Source organism: Thermobia domestica, chromosome 11 (genome assembly GCF_964235325.1).
Source record: "Thermobia domestica chromosome 11, izTheDome1.hap1.1, whole genome shotgun sequence".
Taxonomy (NCBI): Eukaryota; Metazoa; Arthropoda; class Insecta; order Zygentoma; family Lepismatidae; genus Thermobia; species Thermobia domestica.
Window position 1 is genome coordinate 215,599,192 of NC_137464.1, and position 22,270 is coordinate 215,621,461.

Genomic DNA, 22,270 nt, shown 5'->3' on the forward strand with positions numbered 1-22,270 from the left:
CAGGTCTTTTTTCGATTGAAGTTTTCTCCTAATGAAAGGAGACTTGTTTGGGAACAACGGAAGTTTTCAGCGTATGTTTTTTTTAAAAATTCAATTACCACATTCTTCTCCATGTATCGAGCCTACAATTAAGAAAATGTCTTTTCATCATAGAGTAGTTGCGAATCGAATATTCAATCCGAGACTGACTTAACTTGATTGATTTTCAAACTGGTATTCCATTGTTTGCTTGGAAAGGTATTATGCAACCAAACATACTACCGCGTTGTTTTGGTTGTCTAACTACTTTACCAATTCCTGAAAGTTACGTATCTTGCGATCTTTGCCATGCGTGTTTTACGATTTGACTAACCTGAAATTGATAGGAATAACAATACTATCTCAAACAAGGATACAAATACAAAATTTCTCTCGTTTTGTATTTCTTTCTCTTTACATGGCGTTTCATTCTGTTCTATGAAAAGAACCTAATATAGGTTTAGTTTACAATAATTATTACTTCGAACAGCTATTTTGGATACGATATTAGTTTCATACGTTAGCAAAGGTTTTTTTGTTGTTGTTTTTAGTTTAGCGTCCCACTATTACGCACTGATTCTAAGGGAGACGGTGATGATAAGATGGATGTTAGTGGTGAAACGAAGAAATTGAGATGAAATGGGAGAACTCTGAGAAAAGCCACACACACGGTGTTTGTTCACCATAAACTAGTAGAAGTTTATTGTTTACATGATTTGTTCTTTCATTACTGTTTATTGTTTCACTGTGTTTGAATTACAAAAAACAGTTTCTTTCTTTTTACTCGAATTTCAACAAGTTTTAAAGTGCGATCTATATATTGACATTTGTTCGGATTGTGCACTCACATAATTCCTTTAACTCCTGAAATAATGTTCCTAACTGAAGATTTAGTTTATGCATACATTGTACAGTCAATGACAAAAATTCTTTCCGATTTATTTTGGGAATAACGGTGGAACGTACACAGTTTCACCGAGTTTCAAGGCTGGAACCTACAAAAAAATTATATTCTTTTTAATTTATTGGAAACTGTACTCAAATTGTCCTTCTATCCTGAAGTAATTTACGAAACTAACTTCATCAAACGGGGAGAACTTTTGTTGCTGACTGTACATGATAATTAAGTGAAACAAAATCAAACGATTACGTTTTCACTACATTATTGCTTACGTTATTAATATTTTAGTCTAACATTTTGTCGATTTACAGTAGTAATAACCTTACAAACATTCGTTAGAATTAGAGAACCCAATGCATCACCAACTAATCTTTTTAGTGCTTCGAATGATCGATTTTTTTTTTCATTCTTCATAATTAATTTCGTGTATTTTTCCTCCAGAGTCTATTAATCAAATGTTTGTTTTGTATGGGTGTCAGTGTATGTTGTAATGGATAAAGAAAGCATATATGATAAACGAAACTAATGTGTGTGGGTGTGTGTGTGTGTGTGTGGTTTTTGTTCCTCTATTGAAGCCGGAAGTAGAAATTTATTACCACTTCCGGTTTCAGTATTGAATTTCCATAGAACAAAATTGGTAATATATAACGAGAAATCACTTTTCAATATGGTTTTAGCGTACCAAGAATAAATTTCATACCCCCTATTCAAACCGGAAGCAGTAAAACTTAGTACAACTTGTTGGAATGTTGATTCCTATATATACATACGTACTTATCAATTTAATGGAAAATTCTGAATTGGAAACACATTAGATATCTGGATTGGTAACAGTCAGATGGCGGCTACAACACCAGACTGTTGTTGGTGGTGTGTTAGGCCTAATTCTGTACCACGTGAGGAGGAGTAGAACGGTAGTGTGGGTTGAGCTAGGCATACTGTGTTAGAGTAAAACGTGCGATCTATCTGATCTCCCACAAGAGAGAAAATTGTTGGCGCTCGGTTATGTAGTGCAAGCGTGAGAAAGTGTCAAGTATGCTGGGTGTGTCATGAGTGACAATATCCAAAGTGATGACTACCTACAAAACTTATAGTAAAATCCCATCTGTAAACAGGAAGAATGGTCGGGTAAAACCCTCAGTGAGAAGCCCCACTGAACATTAAGGCGGATAGCCACTCAGAACTATCATGCGATTGAGGTGCAAGTAACGGAGGAACTTAAGCAACACATTTCATAGCCTGTGTCAATAAATCACAGTCCAGAGTGATTTAAATGACATAAACATACGGGTTCGAGAAGTTATATAGCCGAAACCGCTTATAAGAGATCATTATGCTTTAGCACGATGCCAATTGTGCTGCGAGCATGCAACATGGACCACTGATAACTGGAAACATGTGATATGGTCGAATGATCATCGTTCATCTTATTTCAATGCACTAATCGTGCACTGAGAAAAATCCGTTATTCGGACAGCGGTGTATTATACAAATATACGGAATCCATATGTTTACTACGTAAATCTGTGACAGAGCATACGTTATCCATATGCTACATACGTAATGCCTTTTCCCCGCAGTTAGATCACGTAGCTGCAGGATGTCTGACATTTAAAGGTCTTCTGTATATCACATACGTCAGCTCTATGTTACGTACGTCCATCTGTATATGAGATCCTTACCGCCTATATACAGTAATACGGAAACAGTATTATAAAACATCCATTTTCAGTTATACGTTTGCTGAGGAATGTTATATATAGTCGTATTTTAAGTCCTAAAGCTACAGGATTTACGCATGTAACCTGCGTTTTTACGTATACCACATACGTTTCTTCTCTGTGTGTTTATGTGTGGCAAACGCCAAAAAAATATATGATCCTCAGTGTCTCAGCCCAAGTATGAAACATGTCGGCTGCTCTGTAATGTTGGGGCCGTAATATCCTGGTTTTCAGCGAGCTTTCTGCTGACGCGTATCAGTCGCATCACTCCCTGCGATTGTTACCATTTCTTTGGACCATATGCATTCTATGGTTCAGATGTGTTCCGGTGAATGATGCCATATTCCAGGTCGATAAAGCGCCCATTTACGCAGCTAGAGCTATGACGACGTGCGTGGGTTGAGGAATATCGGGAAGTTGAACATCTTTCTTGGCCCGCTTGATACGCAGAGATAAACATAATTGAACATCTATGGTCTATTTTAGGTTCCCGCGTCAATCTTCTCTCACTGAACTGAGTGATGCATTGGACACTCAGTAGTGTAATATTCCACTTAGTTCCATTCACAACTTTTATGAATCCATCCTACGTCGCATCAAAGCTGTTCTACGGGTGAAAGTTGATTCAACGCCATACTAATCTGGTAATTTGATTTTTCAGGTGTTTCCATGAAGTCGATAAGTATGTGTCCAGCGAGGTACGGAAGTAGGTGTACCCCTAATTGGTGTTTTCTAACGGTTTTACCCACATTTGTTTAGTAACATTGCTTGGCATTGTCTGGCAACATTGCTATCCATGTTTATTTGTTTTCTGCTTGGTAACAGTTATTTGCAGTGAAATTACCTGAATCAGACGTTTCTTGGCCACTTGATTGGAAGAGGTTGTGCATCTTCTCCAGCTCCCTTTGCCTGGCCTCCAAGAAGTCCCGATCTGACAACACCAGACAATGCTCTCTGGGGTTTCATAAAGCAACAAGTAAGAAAACACTCGATATCACACAACGCAGGAATTACAAGCAGCTGTGGAACACGCCTTCACTCTCGTGACTCCGGAATATCTCCGCAAAACATCTGCGAAAACTTAGCGCAGAATTCAGCTGTGTTACGACATGGTCACATGGATGGTGATCACACCGATCTTTATGACTCTTAAGACTCCTACGACTTTAAGGTGGCTGTGTACAGACATTCTAGCAAACTAACACTATTCTGTTGAAACTAAAGGGGTGTACGCCAACTTCCGGACCACCCTGTATGTGTAAGTATTAATAATTGTAAGAGAAGTGAGAAATTGTTTTTGGTATGGATTCTACAACCGAAGAACAAGTTCTACCTTGAATGAAAACGGAAGTTATCCATCTACTATCTCCGATTTCAGTATTGAATTCTTATAGCTTAGATGTGTACCCTCACTTTCAAAACGTGAAGTGAAATTCATTTGTTCTGTATATGGTACTAACTATAACATTTTGAGCAATGTGTCTAGCCTTGGTTTATGTGTTGGTGGAACTCTATTCTTTCATTTAAAATATGTTATTCCAAATTTGATTCCTAAAGAATACACTATTTATTCCTAGCGAGAGTTGTTTTTCGCTTGTCATTTTTTAAAATTGTTATCTTTTTGTATAATTTTTACTTTAAATTTATAAAATTACAATGTAATTTTGTTTAGTTGTTAAGATTTAAATGTTTAAAATGGCCTTTTTTGTGGAGCTCCTTGCATCTATAGTCTCAGAGTATTGTACACCAAGATGTTTTACTCTTATTCTGCTTACGTTTGTTAAATATACATCACTTGCCACTGAACTGGTGTGAAATGACGGCTGCGGAACACCGCATGAACTACAGGATTGAAGAGAGGAAGATGGATGAAAGGGTTGCGGGATATTTAGGAAGATTGAGTCACGCAATTGAAGTGCGTTTTAAAGAGAGATTATAACACATTTTCAATTATATTTTCTAACATGCTAAAAAAAATAACCTGCGTGAACTTTGTAAAGTTTTATTTAATCATCAAACTTGAGATATGTGGTTCAGATATGCAGCAAGAACGAAGCCCCTAGTTAGATCTTATTAGGTATCAATTCAATCTAATTGTTATTATCCTCCCTCAGATCCTGTTTTATGTTATCCTTCCATGCTCTTCTAGACTACTAAAAAAACTATTATCTAGAGGCTTCGAAATCAACACTTCCATGCGATTTCTTTATATGGAGATTTACTGATCTTATTATTGGAACTACGTTCGGAAATAAGAACGGAACATAAGATATGTCATGCTAGTTAACGTTCTCATTTCACTCGCTCGTACGTTTCTTTGATTTCAAGTATCTGGTTCAATAATATTGTTTTCGAAAACCTCCATCCCAGGTTCCATTACAATTAATATATGGCGGGCTATAGTGCCCGGGACCAAAAGATCAGTCTTTTGGAATCTGAAGCCCTATCACCCTTGAAATACCGAGTATGTTAAACACCGCGTTAATATGACAAATCTGGATTTCATTGGACATAATGAAGTATGGGAATTAAGAGAAACTAAGCTTAATCAATTTCTTTGAGTAATTTCAATTTCTTTTGAATTTTTTTAAATAATATTTTTGTTATTTTATAATTTAGCTAATGTTGTGTTATATACTGCACATCTGTCAATTTGGAATTTCCAATGTAACATAATTCCCACAGTGTATGTTGTATTTTTTCTAAATTCGTTTAACAAAACTTGTTAATCTTTCATGCTCATCATCACGAGCAACTTTTCTCTCCATGCATTACAACACCTAAACGTATGATTTCATAGAGTTTTACTGTTAATTTCCTTCATATATTCTCGGCAGACGTATTATTTCTACCGTATCAATAGGCTACCGTTGTACTATTTTATGGTGTCAATTCCACCATGATGTGTCATATTTCATTTTATTATAGTTTTCTCCAATCCATATTATCAACTTCGCTGTAGTGAAAATCAGTAACGAGGTAACGAGGTTATTTGAAACTTCATTTCTTTGAAATATTTGGACTTGTGTAAAAGGATCTGAAGAAATACGTCTAGTGTGACGACTTCAAAGTTATTGATTTGGCATAGCATCAACCACTTTGGAAAGAGAAATTGCTACTTCAACTTCTATCTTCCGTTTTTCTCTTTCTTCTCTGCTGCAAGGATATCTGAGTCACTTTCTTTCTTACATGTTGGTAGGAAATATTTCCATCCACTTCCGGTGGAGAATTTAAGTACATCAGGGGAGAAAGTAGGACTTTGAAAACTCCAGTAAACTATATTGAGCACAATCAAAGATATGACCTCTGAAGAATTTCTCCCTGGGCCACTTCCTGAGATCATAACTGGTACTTGTAATAACACTCGTTCTTTTTATCCTTTACACTGAGTGTACGGGTATTTTTCACCTATGAGAGGGATCTGTGACATTCCTTCGAGGGATTTTTGCCATAGAATCTGGCATCACTCAATAGGGAGTTTCAAGATGCTTAAAGTAAAATGCCTAGTAGTGAGAAGTTGCGTGGTCTTAACAAAAGCGTCATTTTAACATTTGCTTTAGTGAAGATTCCCATATAAGTAGAGTTTCTAATATTTTATTAACATATGTGAGCAACAGAGACGCCTTAGCTTTTAGATTATGTTTTAGGTCATATATCGCCAGTTTTTAGGACAAAAATATGTGCATCCTCGGATCCCGTGTCACCAATAGGCGACATGTGAATTATACATGATGTATACACTGAGTCCCCATGTTACCTATAGGTGACATGCACTCAGCGGACAAATGACAAAGATATAAGAAAGAATAACTGAATATTGGCTAACAGGATACACAACCGAAGGTAACTATAATATTAGAACATAACATTTCTACCCAAAAAAATTGCTGGGACCGAGGAGGTTAGGTCATGGAAATCAGAGCCCTACATATTACCTCGGTAACAGTTAATTAAGAAAGTGTCAACATATGTAAAAATTAAATTAAAGGATCATGATCCAAGATTTGATATAAAAGAGAGGCCACAATTTAAGTTAAAAGTACATTTTATACATTTCACGTAATACCATACATCAATTTACATTTGCCAACCAGATATTTTAGTTCAACATTTTGAAAGATAAATACAGATCAATAATTGGATATTATTTTTCAGTAAAATCAATTTAGGATGTATTTATAAGTAATCTGAGAAAAATAATGAATTTATAAAGCAATATACTGATAATGAGCGGCAAAGTAAAATTGTTAATTATAGTGAGCCATCCAATTGTTTACATAGTGATAATTAACTTAAGAGGACAGACTACTAAAAATGATACATAAGCTAATATTTTCTTTTGCCCGTTTTTCGTAAGTAAAAAGAGATAATAAAATGTAACTTACCACAACCATAGGTAATGTTTTTCTACACCCAAAAATATGAATCAAAAGAATTTTCAGTGTTGCTATCCATAGAAATTACAGTGTGACCAGAATATAAATTACCCAAAAATGTATGTCGAGGCAGCGACTTGAAAAATGAACTCAACGGTAATGGATGACTTATCATGTTGTCTTAGCTCCATGTTAACTACTTTTTAAATAATATTTGTATTTATTTTGTAATAAACAGAAAGTGTAATTTTAATAACTTTTATTATCTCATTATCTTTTATTACATTACCTCTTGTCTCATTATCTCATTTCATTATCTCTTTTCACTTACGAAAAACGAGCAAAACAAAAATGGTTATCTTTTGTATTATTTTTAGTAGTCTTCCCCCTTAATATTTCTTGTTATCTTATTATTCTTTCACTTTTAATTTATTCACAAATAAACTAGTAGGAATCTCCGCCTCTATAATTCGTAGTCACAATGAGCTCGTATGTGGATCAGATGAGAATTAAAGAGAGAGAGGAAAAAGTTTCAACTTACAGTTGAAATCGCGAAGTTGTTATAGAACGGAAATGTTTCGGGTTTCCTATGAATGATACTAATTGGTCTTAATAAAAGACAACTGACCAAAGCACCAAATATGTAATAATAATAATAATAATAATAATAATAATAATAATAATAATAATAATAATAATAATAATAATAATAATAATAATAATAATAATAATAATAATAATAATAATAATGTGTAACAGCTTGGGCAATGTAACATCTAATATTGTGAGTACTTGCATAGCTATAATGAACAAAATACAAATTGATACTAAAATGAAATGGCATGGGATTTCTTGTTTTACGTCTCACGTTATGCCCTGTAGGCTACAAGAAACGCGTAATTAATGAAAGGGAATGATAAATGGTAGATTATGGACATGAAAAAAAAATGGTGGAATGAACATGTAGGAGTTAACGGAAGAATTCTGAGTAAATCCACGGTCAAGATCTTGTCCATCACAGTAGGGACTATGATCTCTTGGGTCACTTTTTGGTACAACCCTGATATTAACGATAGGACCTACGAACATTTTCAAGAACGAAATAAATAGCACTCGTGTTTTCATTATTATTGCTATTTTAATGACGAAACAAAATATAGTTTTAGTAATAGAGATAGTTCGATGGGGGAGAACAATTCCCTGGTCGTGAAGAAACATGAAATAATTCCCTAAACTTTACCTTTCACAGTAAACTCGTCGTTTGGAAATGATTGATGGCCATTACGAGCAATCCTAAAAGGCAAATTCAAAATTCCGGTAAAACGATAATTCTCAGACATTTTTAATATTATACAAATTTTCTGAAAGTGACCATCGTAATTTCTGGACAATGGAAATATCTAACAACCATATTTGATAGCAAATTTTCCGCTTTTCAAATTGGTCCATCTCATTTTCTTTCTAAAGTTGGCCATGTCCAGAGAAATCAGCCGAAAACAGAATGCAGGTGCATCTTCGTCCGCCATTTTCCAAAATGGCGATCCTAGCATAAGTTGGATCTGTGGGGACTTTTACTGTGTTAATGAGAAAGACAAATCACAACAATCCTATCAAGAAAACATATCATTATTAATTATGTCCACGATTAGAACCTACTCGACTGGTCTAAAATGCGAGTGTTCTATCACAAAACAGGAATGGAAAATACTGTCACCAGAAATATTACTGTCTTTCTGAGTTCAATATATGACACATTTAGTGCGCAAGGGAATCAGGTCCACTTTTTTGGTTATTTGGCATTGTATATGTATTATACATATATATAATCCTAACAGTGGCACACTAACTTCTATTAATGTCATATTTCTCCAAACAGTGATGCATGTACAACTCGCAAATGTTAGGATAAGCAAAAACTAGTGCGGCTCCAAGTAGGAAGAACATGTTATAAATACACTGAAAATCCATGAAAATCCTGACGGGATCAAGTAGCCTCGTCGCTGACCTTCTATTAAACTTTAATCAATCAATTAAGTCATAAAAAAAGTTATTTACTATCCTGTACCAAGACTCCTGCTCTATGACACAGAATATTAATAACAAAATTGGAAAACATTTCACAATAAGGTTAGTTACTTATGTGAATTGTACATTTTAAAAAAAAATATGTATAAATAAGCAGGAGTTTGGTGCATCAAGTTAAATACCATGTAGGAGAAAATATAATTAATGAAGAAGCGTTGCTTTCAAGGAAAGTCACAGGCAAAACCATTTAAAAGCAACCTGACCAATGAATGATCACATCAATAAAAGTCAATATCTTCAATTAATCACCTGTTTTGTTTAACGGTATGACGTTCACGGAACAATTATTCATATTATATGGCATGTATTCTCGTACTTATATTTTGCTGTTTATCGGAAAATGGTATATTGATTCCTAATCTAATGCGTTAATCAAGCTGTTCAAACTAACTTCATACTGACTGTAGTCCTACGTCATCAATAAATAACGAACTCATAACATCAACACTTTTAACTACCATTGTGCTTTATTGATTCATTAAGTTTCGGTACCGAGGCTACATGACACGGAGGTCCAATGCTTAAAGTAGGATCCAAACTACTGCTCGAGTTTATGTCTGAGACCACTAATTCCATCGAGAATTGTGGGCCGCGGTGGTAGAGCGTTCACCTCTGGTGCTAAGGGTCTCGGGTTCAAACCCTGCTCCCGCCAAGTGAACTTTGTGGTGGACAAACACCGTGTGCGTGGGTTTTCTCGGGGTTCTCCCGTTTCCTCCCACTTACTTCATTCCACCATTTCATTCATTACTCATCATCACCGTCTCCTTTAGCCTAATCGGCATAACCGTGGGACGTAAAACTCAAAAATTTCATTTCATTTTTCCATCGAGAATTGAACCCTAAACACCGGTACTGGGTTCAATTTTCGGTATAGGTGTTGACCTCGGTTACAAAAACTAACCGATATACTCGTACCAATGTTATACTTATTGGAAGTTTCTTCTTAAACACTGTATTAAGTATGAACCTTATATCATTCGCACTTGCCAAAGTGTCAATTTAAGAGCTCTGTTTTCAAAAAGCAACAAAATGATTTTTCTAAAACAGTAGCGAGTTTCACATTGCCTTGTACAACTTCGAAACATTTCCGAACTCTTTGTATAAAGGTCAAATGTTATAACCTGAAATAACACACTTACACTTATTATTTTCGGTTTCAATAGGGAGATAAAGATGGATCATATTCAAAACAATACCGACAACGTTAGGGAGACGATTGACCACCAGGACACCAAGATAAGACAAAGGGAATAGATCAAAGAGGTGTAGAAATGCTTCGTTTCGACACTATGACCAGTCGAAAATTTGTCAGAAAAACGTAAGAACAGCCATAACTCGAGAACAAAATGTCGGGTCAAAGTAGAATAAAAGAGAGTGTCCATTATTTTTCAGCCGTAGATTTTACAAATACACAAATGGGGGTAATGCAGGGGCGGCAGGGTAATTCTCCCCCCCCCCAAAAAAAAAACTCAAGAATTCCTCGAGTATTTTGTCAAAAGCTGAATGAGGAAAATAAACAATAATCAAGCATAATATTTTGACAAACAAAAATCACAGTACATCGTTCACGCGAGAAAAACAGTACATATTTTGTCTCAGTACAAAATACATTCTCAGAGGACGAACTGAAATGAACCGACATATTTAACCTTGTACGGTTATGCTTTTTAGCCTAATGGAAACGCAAAGCTAATGCTACGCACGCGCTAATGGAAAACAAAAGAAAATAAATGTTTATTATCGCGCGTAATCCTATTAAAGCGTACATGTAGAATATAAGATTATCAGGAAACACAATGAACTGAGCCAGATTATACATCTAATGGTTATAAAGCCAGATACAAATTAAAGTATTAGTAAGATAAATACCAAGAAAAAATGGCTTTATTTTAAGCAACCACATCGAAGAAGAAGAACGCGTTTGTTCTAGTATCAATATATACACGTATATTATCTTAACATTACCAACACAATACTGTACAATATTACCTCAAACATGTAAACTGTTTATTAACGTCCCAACCTGAATAAAATCCAAGGATTTGAAAGAAAAAGTGTTGTTGGAAAAAATCTTACTACAACGAAACAAAATCGTATGACCTCCATAGACCAATATTGTAATCCACTTTTAAACTCTGAGTATTAGCAGGGGTGATGACATAGATTAGGTATGGGATAACTGTATTGATCTTCATCAATAAGAATTGGTTTTAAATACGTAGTTTTGATTGCTTAGCGTTATCTATAGTGGTATGTAAAAGACATAAGTATGTAAAAAGAGGGAAAAAGCATTAAGAAAACATATTTGTGAACTGATTTGTTTATGTATAATTGTAATCAGTAGTGGCTATTTCTCGCAAGTGGTTGAGTGCAATCGAAAAAAAAAATCTTTTTCTTCCCCGTCTCCCCCAAAAGTAGTAGTAGTATTAGTAGTAGAAGAGTACACTTAAGTTGGTTGTGACAAGGCTAAGATAACTTGCTTTGTATAATAAACCTTATTGAATTTAAAATTGTTAAAAGCATCTTTAATATAGTTAAGGTCCAATTGTAACCCGGGAAATTGAATCCGGATCACCATGTACCATAGTCGAATATTAAGATAACCAAAAAAGTCAATGCCATTTTTGACGTCCCATTAAGAGAGGACGCGCTCATAGAGGGGAAACAAAATGATACACGTGCCTGCCAAACGATCGGAAGTTATTGTGCTGCCAAAATGTCTTGAGCCGTGGCAAAAATGCGAACTAAAGCTCCCACCCTCACACACCCATGCGTTGAGCCAATAAGGGTTCAGCTGTTGCTAAGCGAGAGAAAGCGAGTGGAATTCCTTCAGCCGATAGCAGCGCTTGCAACGAAAGACTAGAGATCAAATCAATGTAGTATATTTATAGTCAGACCATCGACCTTCAGTAACATAATGTAGGCACAGTGCGTATACACATTGCAGTCATACACACATTGCAGTATATACATTGCTTGTCCATTGTCGAAGAGTAATGGAGGTATCGAAGCAGCTTGTTCGCATGTTTAAAATCATAGAACCTGTATTTGTTCTATGATTTTAAAGTGGGCCTTTCAGCTGCCGCATCAAGTCGAAGCATATGCCAGGCATTTGGGGAGAATGCCGTGAACGAACATACCGTCAGGCATTGGTTCCTGAAATTCCTTTCGGATGAACCTCGGAGTGGACAACCACATGTTTTGGATGACGAGGCCCTAAAGCAGCCATCGAGGAGGACAGTGGTCTAACGTGTGATGAACTTGCTGAAAGGTTCCATATTTCTGTTAAAACAGCCAGGCTGTGCCTGTATGCAGGGTTGCCAACTTTTCTTAAGGAAAAATCGGAACGAAACAATCGGTGTTGGAGCTCTTCTTTCCCCCCATAGACTACACATATAGTGAATCGCTGAAAACAATGTAAATAATCAACTGAATAACACGAACTTGAATGAATGCAGCACCTTATTTTTTTTATTTTCCTGTGTGGAATATACCTACTATCATCAAAATCGGCTGGATGATCAACTCAAAACAATTAGGGAATAACTATAAATTAAAGACAAAGTGCTATTTTTTCTGAGTCAAATTAAAACACAAAGTTGTTAAATTGATTATATATATATATATATATATATATATATATATATATATATATATATATATATATATATATATATATATATATATATATATATATATATATATAACTGTGCGTGTAAATGAATAAGTTATTCCTGAGTAAAAATGGTCCAGTAAAATATTAATTAACTTTGAAAATCGATAAATCGGGATATATGTCCCGACGAGTGTCTGGTCGGGACACGGGACAAATAAGTCAGAAATCGGTACAGTCCCGACAGAATCGGGACGGTTGGCAACTCTGCTTGCATGGGATAAAGAAAGTCATATAAATGAAACAAGTCGATATTCTACACATTGTCGGTAGCCAACAAGGAACAACGAGTCACAACCTGTTTGTCCTAGCTCACTCAGCACCTAAACACGCCCATCTTTGATCGCTTGCTCACTGGTGACGAAAAGTGGTCCTGTATCACACTCAGACATTGGTTGTTGCCATGTAGCCCTGCTCCTCACACATCAAGACCACATCTGCACCCACGAAATGTTATGTTCCTTGAATGGTGGAATTGTCTGCAAGTGTCACATACGAACTCCTTTGACCTTGTCAGACTATCATTGCTGACCTCTACTCTCAGCAGTTGCAAAGGGTGCCCTGTCCATTGCTGTAGAAGAAGTTGTCATTGGTGAATCGCAAGGGTGTGCAGTTCCTGCAACGACAATGTTAAGTTACTTACGACAAAGAGGACCCGGAGACTCTTTAGCAATTTGACTGGAAGACTCTGCCATGCACCATATTCACCGGAACTTGAGCCAGCAGATTACCACATATTTCGTTCCCTCGACAACCATCTTCATGAAAGATCCTTCGCAAATGAAGAAGACCTGTGGAACACCCTCACGGATTTCTTTGTATCAATGATATTCAACCATGTTTATTCTTGTTTTAACTGTTAACTCATCTAGGAGACTTGTTATCCTTTCGTTTGATCTACATTCCCAAGTCAGTGAACATGATTGAATATCATTGATACAGCAAGCAGCAAGAGCAATGAGTACTTACGGACTTTTTTTTTTTTTTGGCCAATTGTGCATTTTGACTTTCCTCGCCTTTTGCTGATAACGGTATTCTTCACCAGTGCCGCTGTGGGTGTGATAAGACAGTGTTATAACTACTGTAGAAGAAAGAAACGAGCTTGAGAGCCTTGACTGGACTAACTATTCACCCTACTTTATTTTACTTCACAACAAAACATTTCCAGTTGAATTTATGAACAAAACACCTCCTAGAGTATGACATCATTACTTAATACTTTGACCCCATTCCGCTCAAAAGCACAAAACGTGCTTTGTTGTGTGTTATGGTACACTAAAGGACTAACTACTCCCAAAATTTCAGATTTTTTTAATCTAGACCCATTGGTGATATAGGACAGTAAAGCATGCCAAATTGGCGGAATTCTCCAAATTTACGATTTTTTTTTCAGGCCTTTGGAAGAAGCTACAGGTCTGTAAATTTTTGTGTTATAACTTATGACCCCGGACTACATGCACACTCAAATTCAGATCTCTACATCGGTTGTTTCCTGTTCCCAAACATGTCTGCAATGTCCAAAAATGTTGCTACTGTGAACCCTGATTTCACCCTCTTTGGTTTTAGGCAAAAATGTTCAAAGGTTTAGCTCTGCACGAGTTGGAGACGTCCAGCAATTTTCAATTTGGTAGGACAAATACACGCTGAGATATTCAAAATAACGTAAACGCCTAAAATCGAAAAAACACAAAATGGCGGCACCGCTGCGACGCCATGGGATGTTGTAAAAAATTATTAATTGTGGTTTTGAAGTGCCCTATATAGGATAAACATTCATTTTTAAAAAATAGTTTTTTTAAAAAAAAAGTCGAGCGGCAATTTTTCTTTTTTCTCGATCACTTTGCATGGATTGACCACTTTATATGGTTAATACTTATATTTCAAATAAAAACGAAATCGTCATTTAGCCTCTTTTTAAAGAAATAATATGTAAAACTCAATGAAAATGATAAATAGTGTAAAATAATATATCATACATATTTAGAAAATACTACTTATTCATGTATGACATGCTCTTTACCTTCTCATCCACACAATGGACAACCCTCTGCGATTCATCTGGCTTGAGTGGGCGTATACGAACAGCAACCTGCAATAATTATAACAAAAGGAGATTTTTAGATTTACTTGGAAACGTAAGTATTGTTCAACAATTTTAGATCAGAATTTTTTCTACAATAATAAAAATAAAACAATAAAAGATAGTAAAAATTATATGCTATTATTAAACAGGGAATAAATGTCGAAAAATCAGACACTTGGATAGTAATCAGTAGATCTTGTTGAGATGAACAACACACGTCAGCGTAAAATCTCATGTGTTATTTTTGAGAGAAAGGAGAAAAACTAGTTTCTTCGTAAACCTGAAAACTGGTGCTATACGAGAAATACTGAAATATGCTCTTTTTAAACTCTTTATTATGATACTAGCAAGATGAGAGTACATGGCATGGTTAATAAGATGGTTATTTCATGTACAACGCAAGTTTTCGACTATTTGTCTTCCTCGCCTTGATATGTAAGGGGCGGAGCATATAAACTTGGCCTTTATGCTTCTTTTGCAGTGAAACCTATCTAAAGCGGACAGCTGTGGGGATTCAATAATTGTCCGCTATAGAGAGGTGTCCGCCTTAGAGAGGTTTTGATATTTTCTTACGTAAATTAGTAAAGAAGGTAATATGCCATTAGTAACAATATTTTTGGATGAATCGTGTATTCACGAATATTACCAAAATTTTACTGTACCTGTGTCGTCCTCTGCTGTCCAATACTCTATGTTCGAGGCACAAGATGGAAATAAGATGTTATAGTTCTCTGCACTTTACACTTACGTTTACAGTATGTCGCTTTAATTTGTGGGTTAATTGCAGTCCAGTAGTGTCTTTTTTGTGATAATATGCGTACCCGCGGGCAAAAACTGCCGAACTTGTCTTCTGCTTGGTTAGAGATTCCAGTGGGACAGTAGAATAACGTGTTATTCCAAACGGCGGGCAACTGTCAATCACTTTTGTGTCTAAAACAGCTTGGGTGGGAGTGGAATGCAAGCAAAGGACATGAGAGTGTTGTTAAACAGAGACTCTTCGTCTGGATTGCTGAGTAGACAGCTGAGGAGACAAAATGTCACAATGCTTTCTTGGTGACACATGTATGAATTACTAAAAATGTATTTTTACAATACTTTTCAACTTATTTATAGAGAAAGTGTCCGTAATACGGAGGTGAATAATACCTATAAAGGACAGAAAAGACTGTCCGTGTCCGTACTAGAGAGTGTCCGCTTTAGAGAGGTTTGCCAATATGTTTTATCCTATTACAGTGTTTGGGGATTACAAAATATGTCCGTTATGGGAGGTGTCCGCTTTATAGAGGTGTCCGTTAGTAGAGGTTTCATTGTATATGGTAATCGTGAAAAAAAATCGAATTCGAGACATCAACAGATTTACACATTTCATGGGCTGTAAATACCAAAATAAAGATTTTCGGATATCTGTCCGTTCGTCCTGATATATGTACATTTATCTAGAGGTCATTATATTCAACGCATCTAAACCAAATTTTAAGCTTAAGGATTTATTATTTAGATTTCTGGGCTTTTGGCATCTATGGCCATGTTAATCCGTCACGTATGAGGGATGACATCCCTCGGCGATCACACTGTCCGAGGAAAGGAAAGGAAGAAAGAATTGAGGAAGGAAGGAAGAGGCCTGGGACCTGTATGTTAGGTACCATCCCGGTATTTGCCTGGTGTGAATGAGGAAAACCCAAGAAAATCTCACTCAGGATTGCTGGCCTGAAAAAAAAGCTTTTACATTTTTTCGTGCGAGTGCCCACACCAGGAATCGAACCAGGGACCATTTAAGCATAAGATTTCTACAAGACTCTAAAGAGGAAGTTTTGAATTTTCTTTCTATTTCCAAAGATAAGAGTAGTTTATTGGAAAGTGAATATAACAGAATCCGAGTTGCTCGAAAACTACAGTGGTTTTATTTGTTTTTTATAGATCATCACCTCACTGACAGTTCTATAATAAGTATGAGTCATTTTTCTGCAAGAAAACCAGAAGGGAAAGTTTACTCTTGTAAGCAAGTTGTTTTCGAAAGATTCTTCCAAACCCAACTCAAGCGATTTTGTTCATATTTTATAAATATTTCATTAATAAGCCTATAATAAGGCACAATTTATTAATCATAGAAAATAAAATCAAAAGAAGCAATTGTTTTGGTCCGAGGTTTTTCTTTCAATTTTTTCAGAAACAACTTAGGCGATTTTGTTCACATTTTATAAAGAAATGTTTCATTAGTAACTCTATAACAACGAAATAATTTAATTATGAAAAATTCCAGTGCTTTTGAGTTGAAAAATCTTTGGAAGATCTTTTCCGAAAACGTTTATTATAAGTTTCTTCGTAACTGCAGAATGACATAATTCAATATAAGAAACGAAAGCGAGAAAGTTTAGTGCGGTGGTCCGTAACTTTTCGTTCTTTCTCACTACTTTTCCCGTCACTTTTAAGCTTGCTACTTTTTTTTTTGTTTGTTTGAATTCTAGATATTCAGTTATTACTATGTAGATGCATAAAACTAGTAATTAGTGCCATTGTTTTCATCTTTTTGCTCCGTGCATTTTGGTAGTTACCTGAACATACACTTTTTTATTAGAGTACAATTATTACGTACTAGTTCTTGTTAAGAAATCAAATGAACTATACTTTGAAAAAAATCCGTTATATATTGTGTGCTCAAATGCAATAAGAAAGAATGCCGAAGGCGGAATAAAGGAGGTTGACCGTATAATGAACTAAGATTCCACAAGTAGGCCTAATTTACGTTGCAAATTTATGCGAATTTCTTCCGGTAGAGCAGCTTGAAAGATAGTTTCTGACACACACGGAAAGGGCGCTTCACACGTAATGTTAACCTCAATGCAAAAAAGCTTCCCAACGGTTTCATTGATTTTAACATAAATGAGCTTCTATATTTTTTGCAACTTATCTAAAATTTTAACTGCTCAAACAAGAGAAGAAAAATATTGTCTGAATTGAAATGATACACTACTTAAATTTTGTAGAACTTAGTGAAAATAAGTTGATTTGCTTTGTTTTGTCCAAAACTAAGTTGAACCAGTGGTACCCGTACAAGTCGATTCAAAAACTTGAGTTATTTTATTTATTTATTTATTTATTTTTATGAAAACATATTCGAAAATAACACTAACAAAGCCATAGGAATGTTTCTTCTTATTCGCTACCTACACAAGTGAACAAATTTCAAAGTAAACTTAGTCCATTATACTGTGTGATGAATTACTATTACAGTTTATATTCTTACTACTTTTCTTCTTATTTATAGAAGCATTCTCTTCTTTGCAGATTTACTGACAAATAATTGTACAGTAATCAGGTATGCCATTAGTGGAATAATTGTCGGGATTCCAACTAGATAGCTTGTTAATTGAGATTATTATTTTTTTAAAATGGAGTTACCGGAACAAGGGAAATAGTAGTCCACAGTACATATCGTCGGAAAAGGCACGTACACATCTGAATTGTTTTAATTTTACAGGAAAGCGATTTGAAATTGTTCGTTATGCCTTACTACTACTACTACTACTACTACTACTACTACTACTACTACTACTACTACTACTACTACTACTACTTATTATTATTATTATTATTATTATTATTATTATTATTATTATTATTATTATTATTATTATTATTATTATTATTATTATTATTATTATTATTATTCATTTCACTTTCAACAAAGTATTGTGAAAGATAGTGTTTCTGAGGATAGTATTAAAGATTGACCACGTAATTTCAGCGTGAAAAAAAAAATGTGCCTCAACCAGTTACGCCCTTCTGCTGCTTTTTTTTTCTAAAGAAAAAGTTTATATTACTCCCTTGAGAAATTAGATGCAGTAATAGTTTTAAGCGTTCAAGAATACACTGATGTCCAGAAATGAAGTGGAGCGCCTAGGCATGCCCTAGTACTTTTTCTCTTATTGCCAGAGCAGCGCTCCGGTACGTTTTCAGATACTGGTGTACCGTTCTGAACATTCCTTTGTGTGAAAATTTGTTTTCATGTTCCGCGATTTGAACTCAGGAAGTATGGAAGTTCTACAGTGTGTGTAGCCATTATTATTATTATTAGTAGTAGTAGTAGTAGTATGAATAATAATAATAATAATAATAATAATAATAATAATAATAATAATAATAATAATAATAATAATAATAATAATAATAATAATAATAATAATGGCCACACACACTGTATCACAACCATACTTCCTGAGTTCAAACCGTGGAATATGAAAGCACAAATGTTCTCGCAAAGAAATAGTTGGGAGCCCCGGCACTTTCCTAATCGCCACTGCCGTACATCACTGCTGATGATGACACTCCAATATACTTGTGGCGAGGAAGTAGTAACGATCCCGATATATGTAAAAGTGCTTTTTTTTTTTTTTTTTAAAGAAACAAATCAAATTATCAGTGAGAAGGTTTTCTTCTCGCACATTATATTTTAAGTAAAGAATTTTGTAGTGTTATACTCGTATCTTGAACTCCGGGAGAATATGTCTATTAGTTAGTAATTGATGTTACTGTATAACAAAATAAGAATTCTACAGAAATATATTGTTTTTAACGCAACTTAAACTAATAATGCAGATTGCAATTGGTAACAGTATAAAGTGTATTACGGTGTCCATTATTTTTTGGAACATTTAAATCATATTTTTATTATTTAATATATACCTATCAAAACAAGGAACTGTTTTATATTCAGCATATTATTATTCACCAAACTAAGAGTTATAGAAAATAATGATCATATCATGAACTAACTTCACGTCAGAGCAGGTCATAGGTTCTTAAGAATAGAAACGTAGAATCCCTAAGGCTCTCATATTCCACCTTTAAAATTCGCACGTATTGCAAATGAGTATTTGAATATTTGAATGTAAGAGATAATGCCACCCTTTTCTCAAAAGAAACTTTGGTTATGACCTGCCGTTATAATTTTCAGCGCCTCATTTAATTCTTGGACTTAGCAACACATTGCACAGCACGACTGAAGAAAGGCCACAAGCAAAATCTCTTATCGTTTTAATAATATAATATGTGATGTGTTCGGCTTTCTTTTTTTCTTTTGTTTTCTGTTTTCTTTTCTTTTCTTTCTTGAAAGAAGTTCTGCCAGTTTACTCATTCACAAATAGAAATCACGGAGTAACTAATCAACGGACGAATAGCTATAAATTAGTTACGCCTTTTCGCAGACTTTTTTTAGACGCTTACTTTCAAGATACGTCATTTACAAACAGCTCATATCTCCATTTATGTAATGAATTCAGCTGAGAAAGTTTTGTGGTTGATGGAGCAGGTTAAATAAGCATGCATGGTGCTCATAATTCAAATTCACAATTTTGTGGGTTACGCCCCTACGTGCCTTTACCGACGATATGTAGGGAGAATTAGAATGATTGCATACACTACACACACACAGCATAATTTAAATTATTTCACATATGGTGACAATATTAATAGGTCGCTCTGATTAATACTATTTTCAGTTATTATGAAAATTGTATACGTATATCTACAGTATTGGTGATATTAATACATAACTGACAGTTAACAATATTTGAAATACGAAGTTGTCACTAAAAGCAAACTTTTACAACCGTCATGTGTGGCATAAATTTAAAAGTTAAGAAGTACCAATGTCATGTGTGCCAGTTGATGTGCAGGAGTTTCGTGTGTATGATCTGATATCTTCTCAATTAGTATTGAAACCGAAAGTGGTATTGGAATTCTACCACTTCCAGTTTTAGCAGAGAGATTAGAGTACGGATGGAATACATTCTTGGGACGCTAAATGGATTGCAGAAAACAACTTCTTGCTGCCTATTACCTGTTTTTACTCTCTAACGATCAATATTAAACCGGAAGCGGTTGATTTCCATCACTTCCGGTTTGAATGTCACCTTTATCAATGAAACACATCCGTAACTTATGATCTACAAAACCTGACCAAAATTTATTGGTAATACATCAAGTAGTCCTTGAGATTCTTTGTTTCCCGGACAGAAGGACACATTTTTGTCTTCCCAACAAACGGACTGATATACGGACAGACAAGATAAATATATAAGGAAGTTTTGGCAAACCAAAATCCCTTTTTTTTAAAAATATGATTTATGGCATCCAGAAGACATAAGTCAAGACTTTATATGACATTTTATTTTTAATATAAACCCTTTAACAACATTGTTAGATAAAATCCATTTTGGAGCACCCAACGCCTACAACGTTCAGTTGTAATCTAACATAAATGTGACACGATGTCGTGGGCGGCGTTCAGTAAAGCGCATTGTCAATCAAAAAAAGTTTGCGAAGTACTGACTTAACCCTTTCCGGATCCCGGCTTCTTGGGGTATTTTTTAGACTTTCAGTCAAGCAGCTACTGCATCGTCACTATTTATCCTAGGATCATGGTTCATACCTCATTCTCTTCAGAATAGAGCTGGCTTTCAAATGGTACCACTTGCATGCTCATACCATATACCAGGAGCGGGAAAAATGATGTCAAAGGGAAAATTTCGGAGGGAATTTTTCTCGCACTTTGCCCCCCCCCCCCCTGCAGCGGCCGTGTGTGAACGTAGTCATCTAAAGAAAATCTGATAAATAGTACTTGGTATAGTGAATGTGTGTGCCAAATTTCAAGTTTCTATCTTGAATACTAAGAGCGGGAGAAATTTTATCAAGAATTCCCACAATGCCCCAAATTACCACAAAACACTATGATCTCAGGGAAAAAATTTCCTGAGACATCCCGAATTACCCTAGGGTCATGTTTCGCCCATCATTCTCTTCAGAATAGAACTGCCTTTCAGGCGAAAAGAAACTGTATTTTTTTCTTTATAGTTTAAAATATTATTTCAATTATTCAATTGTCATCTTTTCTACATATGAGTGTACATATAAATACATATATTCATTGTATGTTGTAGAATACCGTAGGTTATATTTTTAACTTTCGATTTAATTAAAACCCTTAAGCAGGAGTAGCACTGTTTTTACACAGCTACACTATAACCTAAAAAAAAATTATCCCGGTTTACTTTTTAACTTTTTTATTATTTTTAAAGAAAAGCATCAAGTGATTATTATTATTTTTTCTTATAATTCCTGGTGATTGTATTGGGAACATTAAAGCCAATTGAATCAGTCATTGCGAAAACGCCATACGTCCATCCCTACCACATTTTTATTTTAGTGCAAATTCGAGACGTACTCGAAGAAACGCGCATCCCCTGTGAAAAGACGAATTCTATGGTCGCGTTATGTTACATATCCTACACTATTGCCTCAATATCATCGGTGTTATTGTACACTTCGAGTCTGCAATCCAAAGTTTTTTCTTCCTCCTCGACAATTTACTTTGGTGAATATATGGCCTTTACTAAATGACTGATTGAATTATAT

At 35.1% G+C, this 22,270-nt stretch overlaps 1 protein-coding gene across 2 annotated transcripts in view; it reads right to left on the bottom strand.

Moving 5' to 3' along the window:
• LOC145663741 (kinesin-like protein KIF19) overlaps nucleotides 1–22,270 on the bottom strand; it is a 278,291-nt gene that overhangs the window by 250,563 nt on the left and 5,458 nt on the right. For both annotated transcript variants that reach the window (XM_081729824.1, XM_081729825.1), the window contains exon 2: nucleotides 14,795–14,863. In XM_081729824.1, coding sequence (XP_081585950.1) covers nucleotides 14,795–14,863 — 69 coding nt within the window. The remainder of the gene's footprint in view (nucleotides 1–14,794; nucleotides 14,864–22,270) is intronic.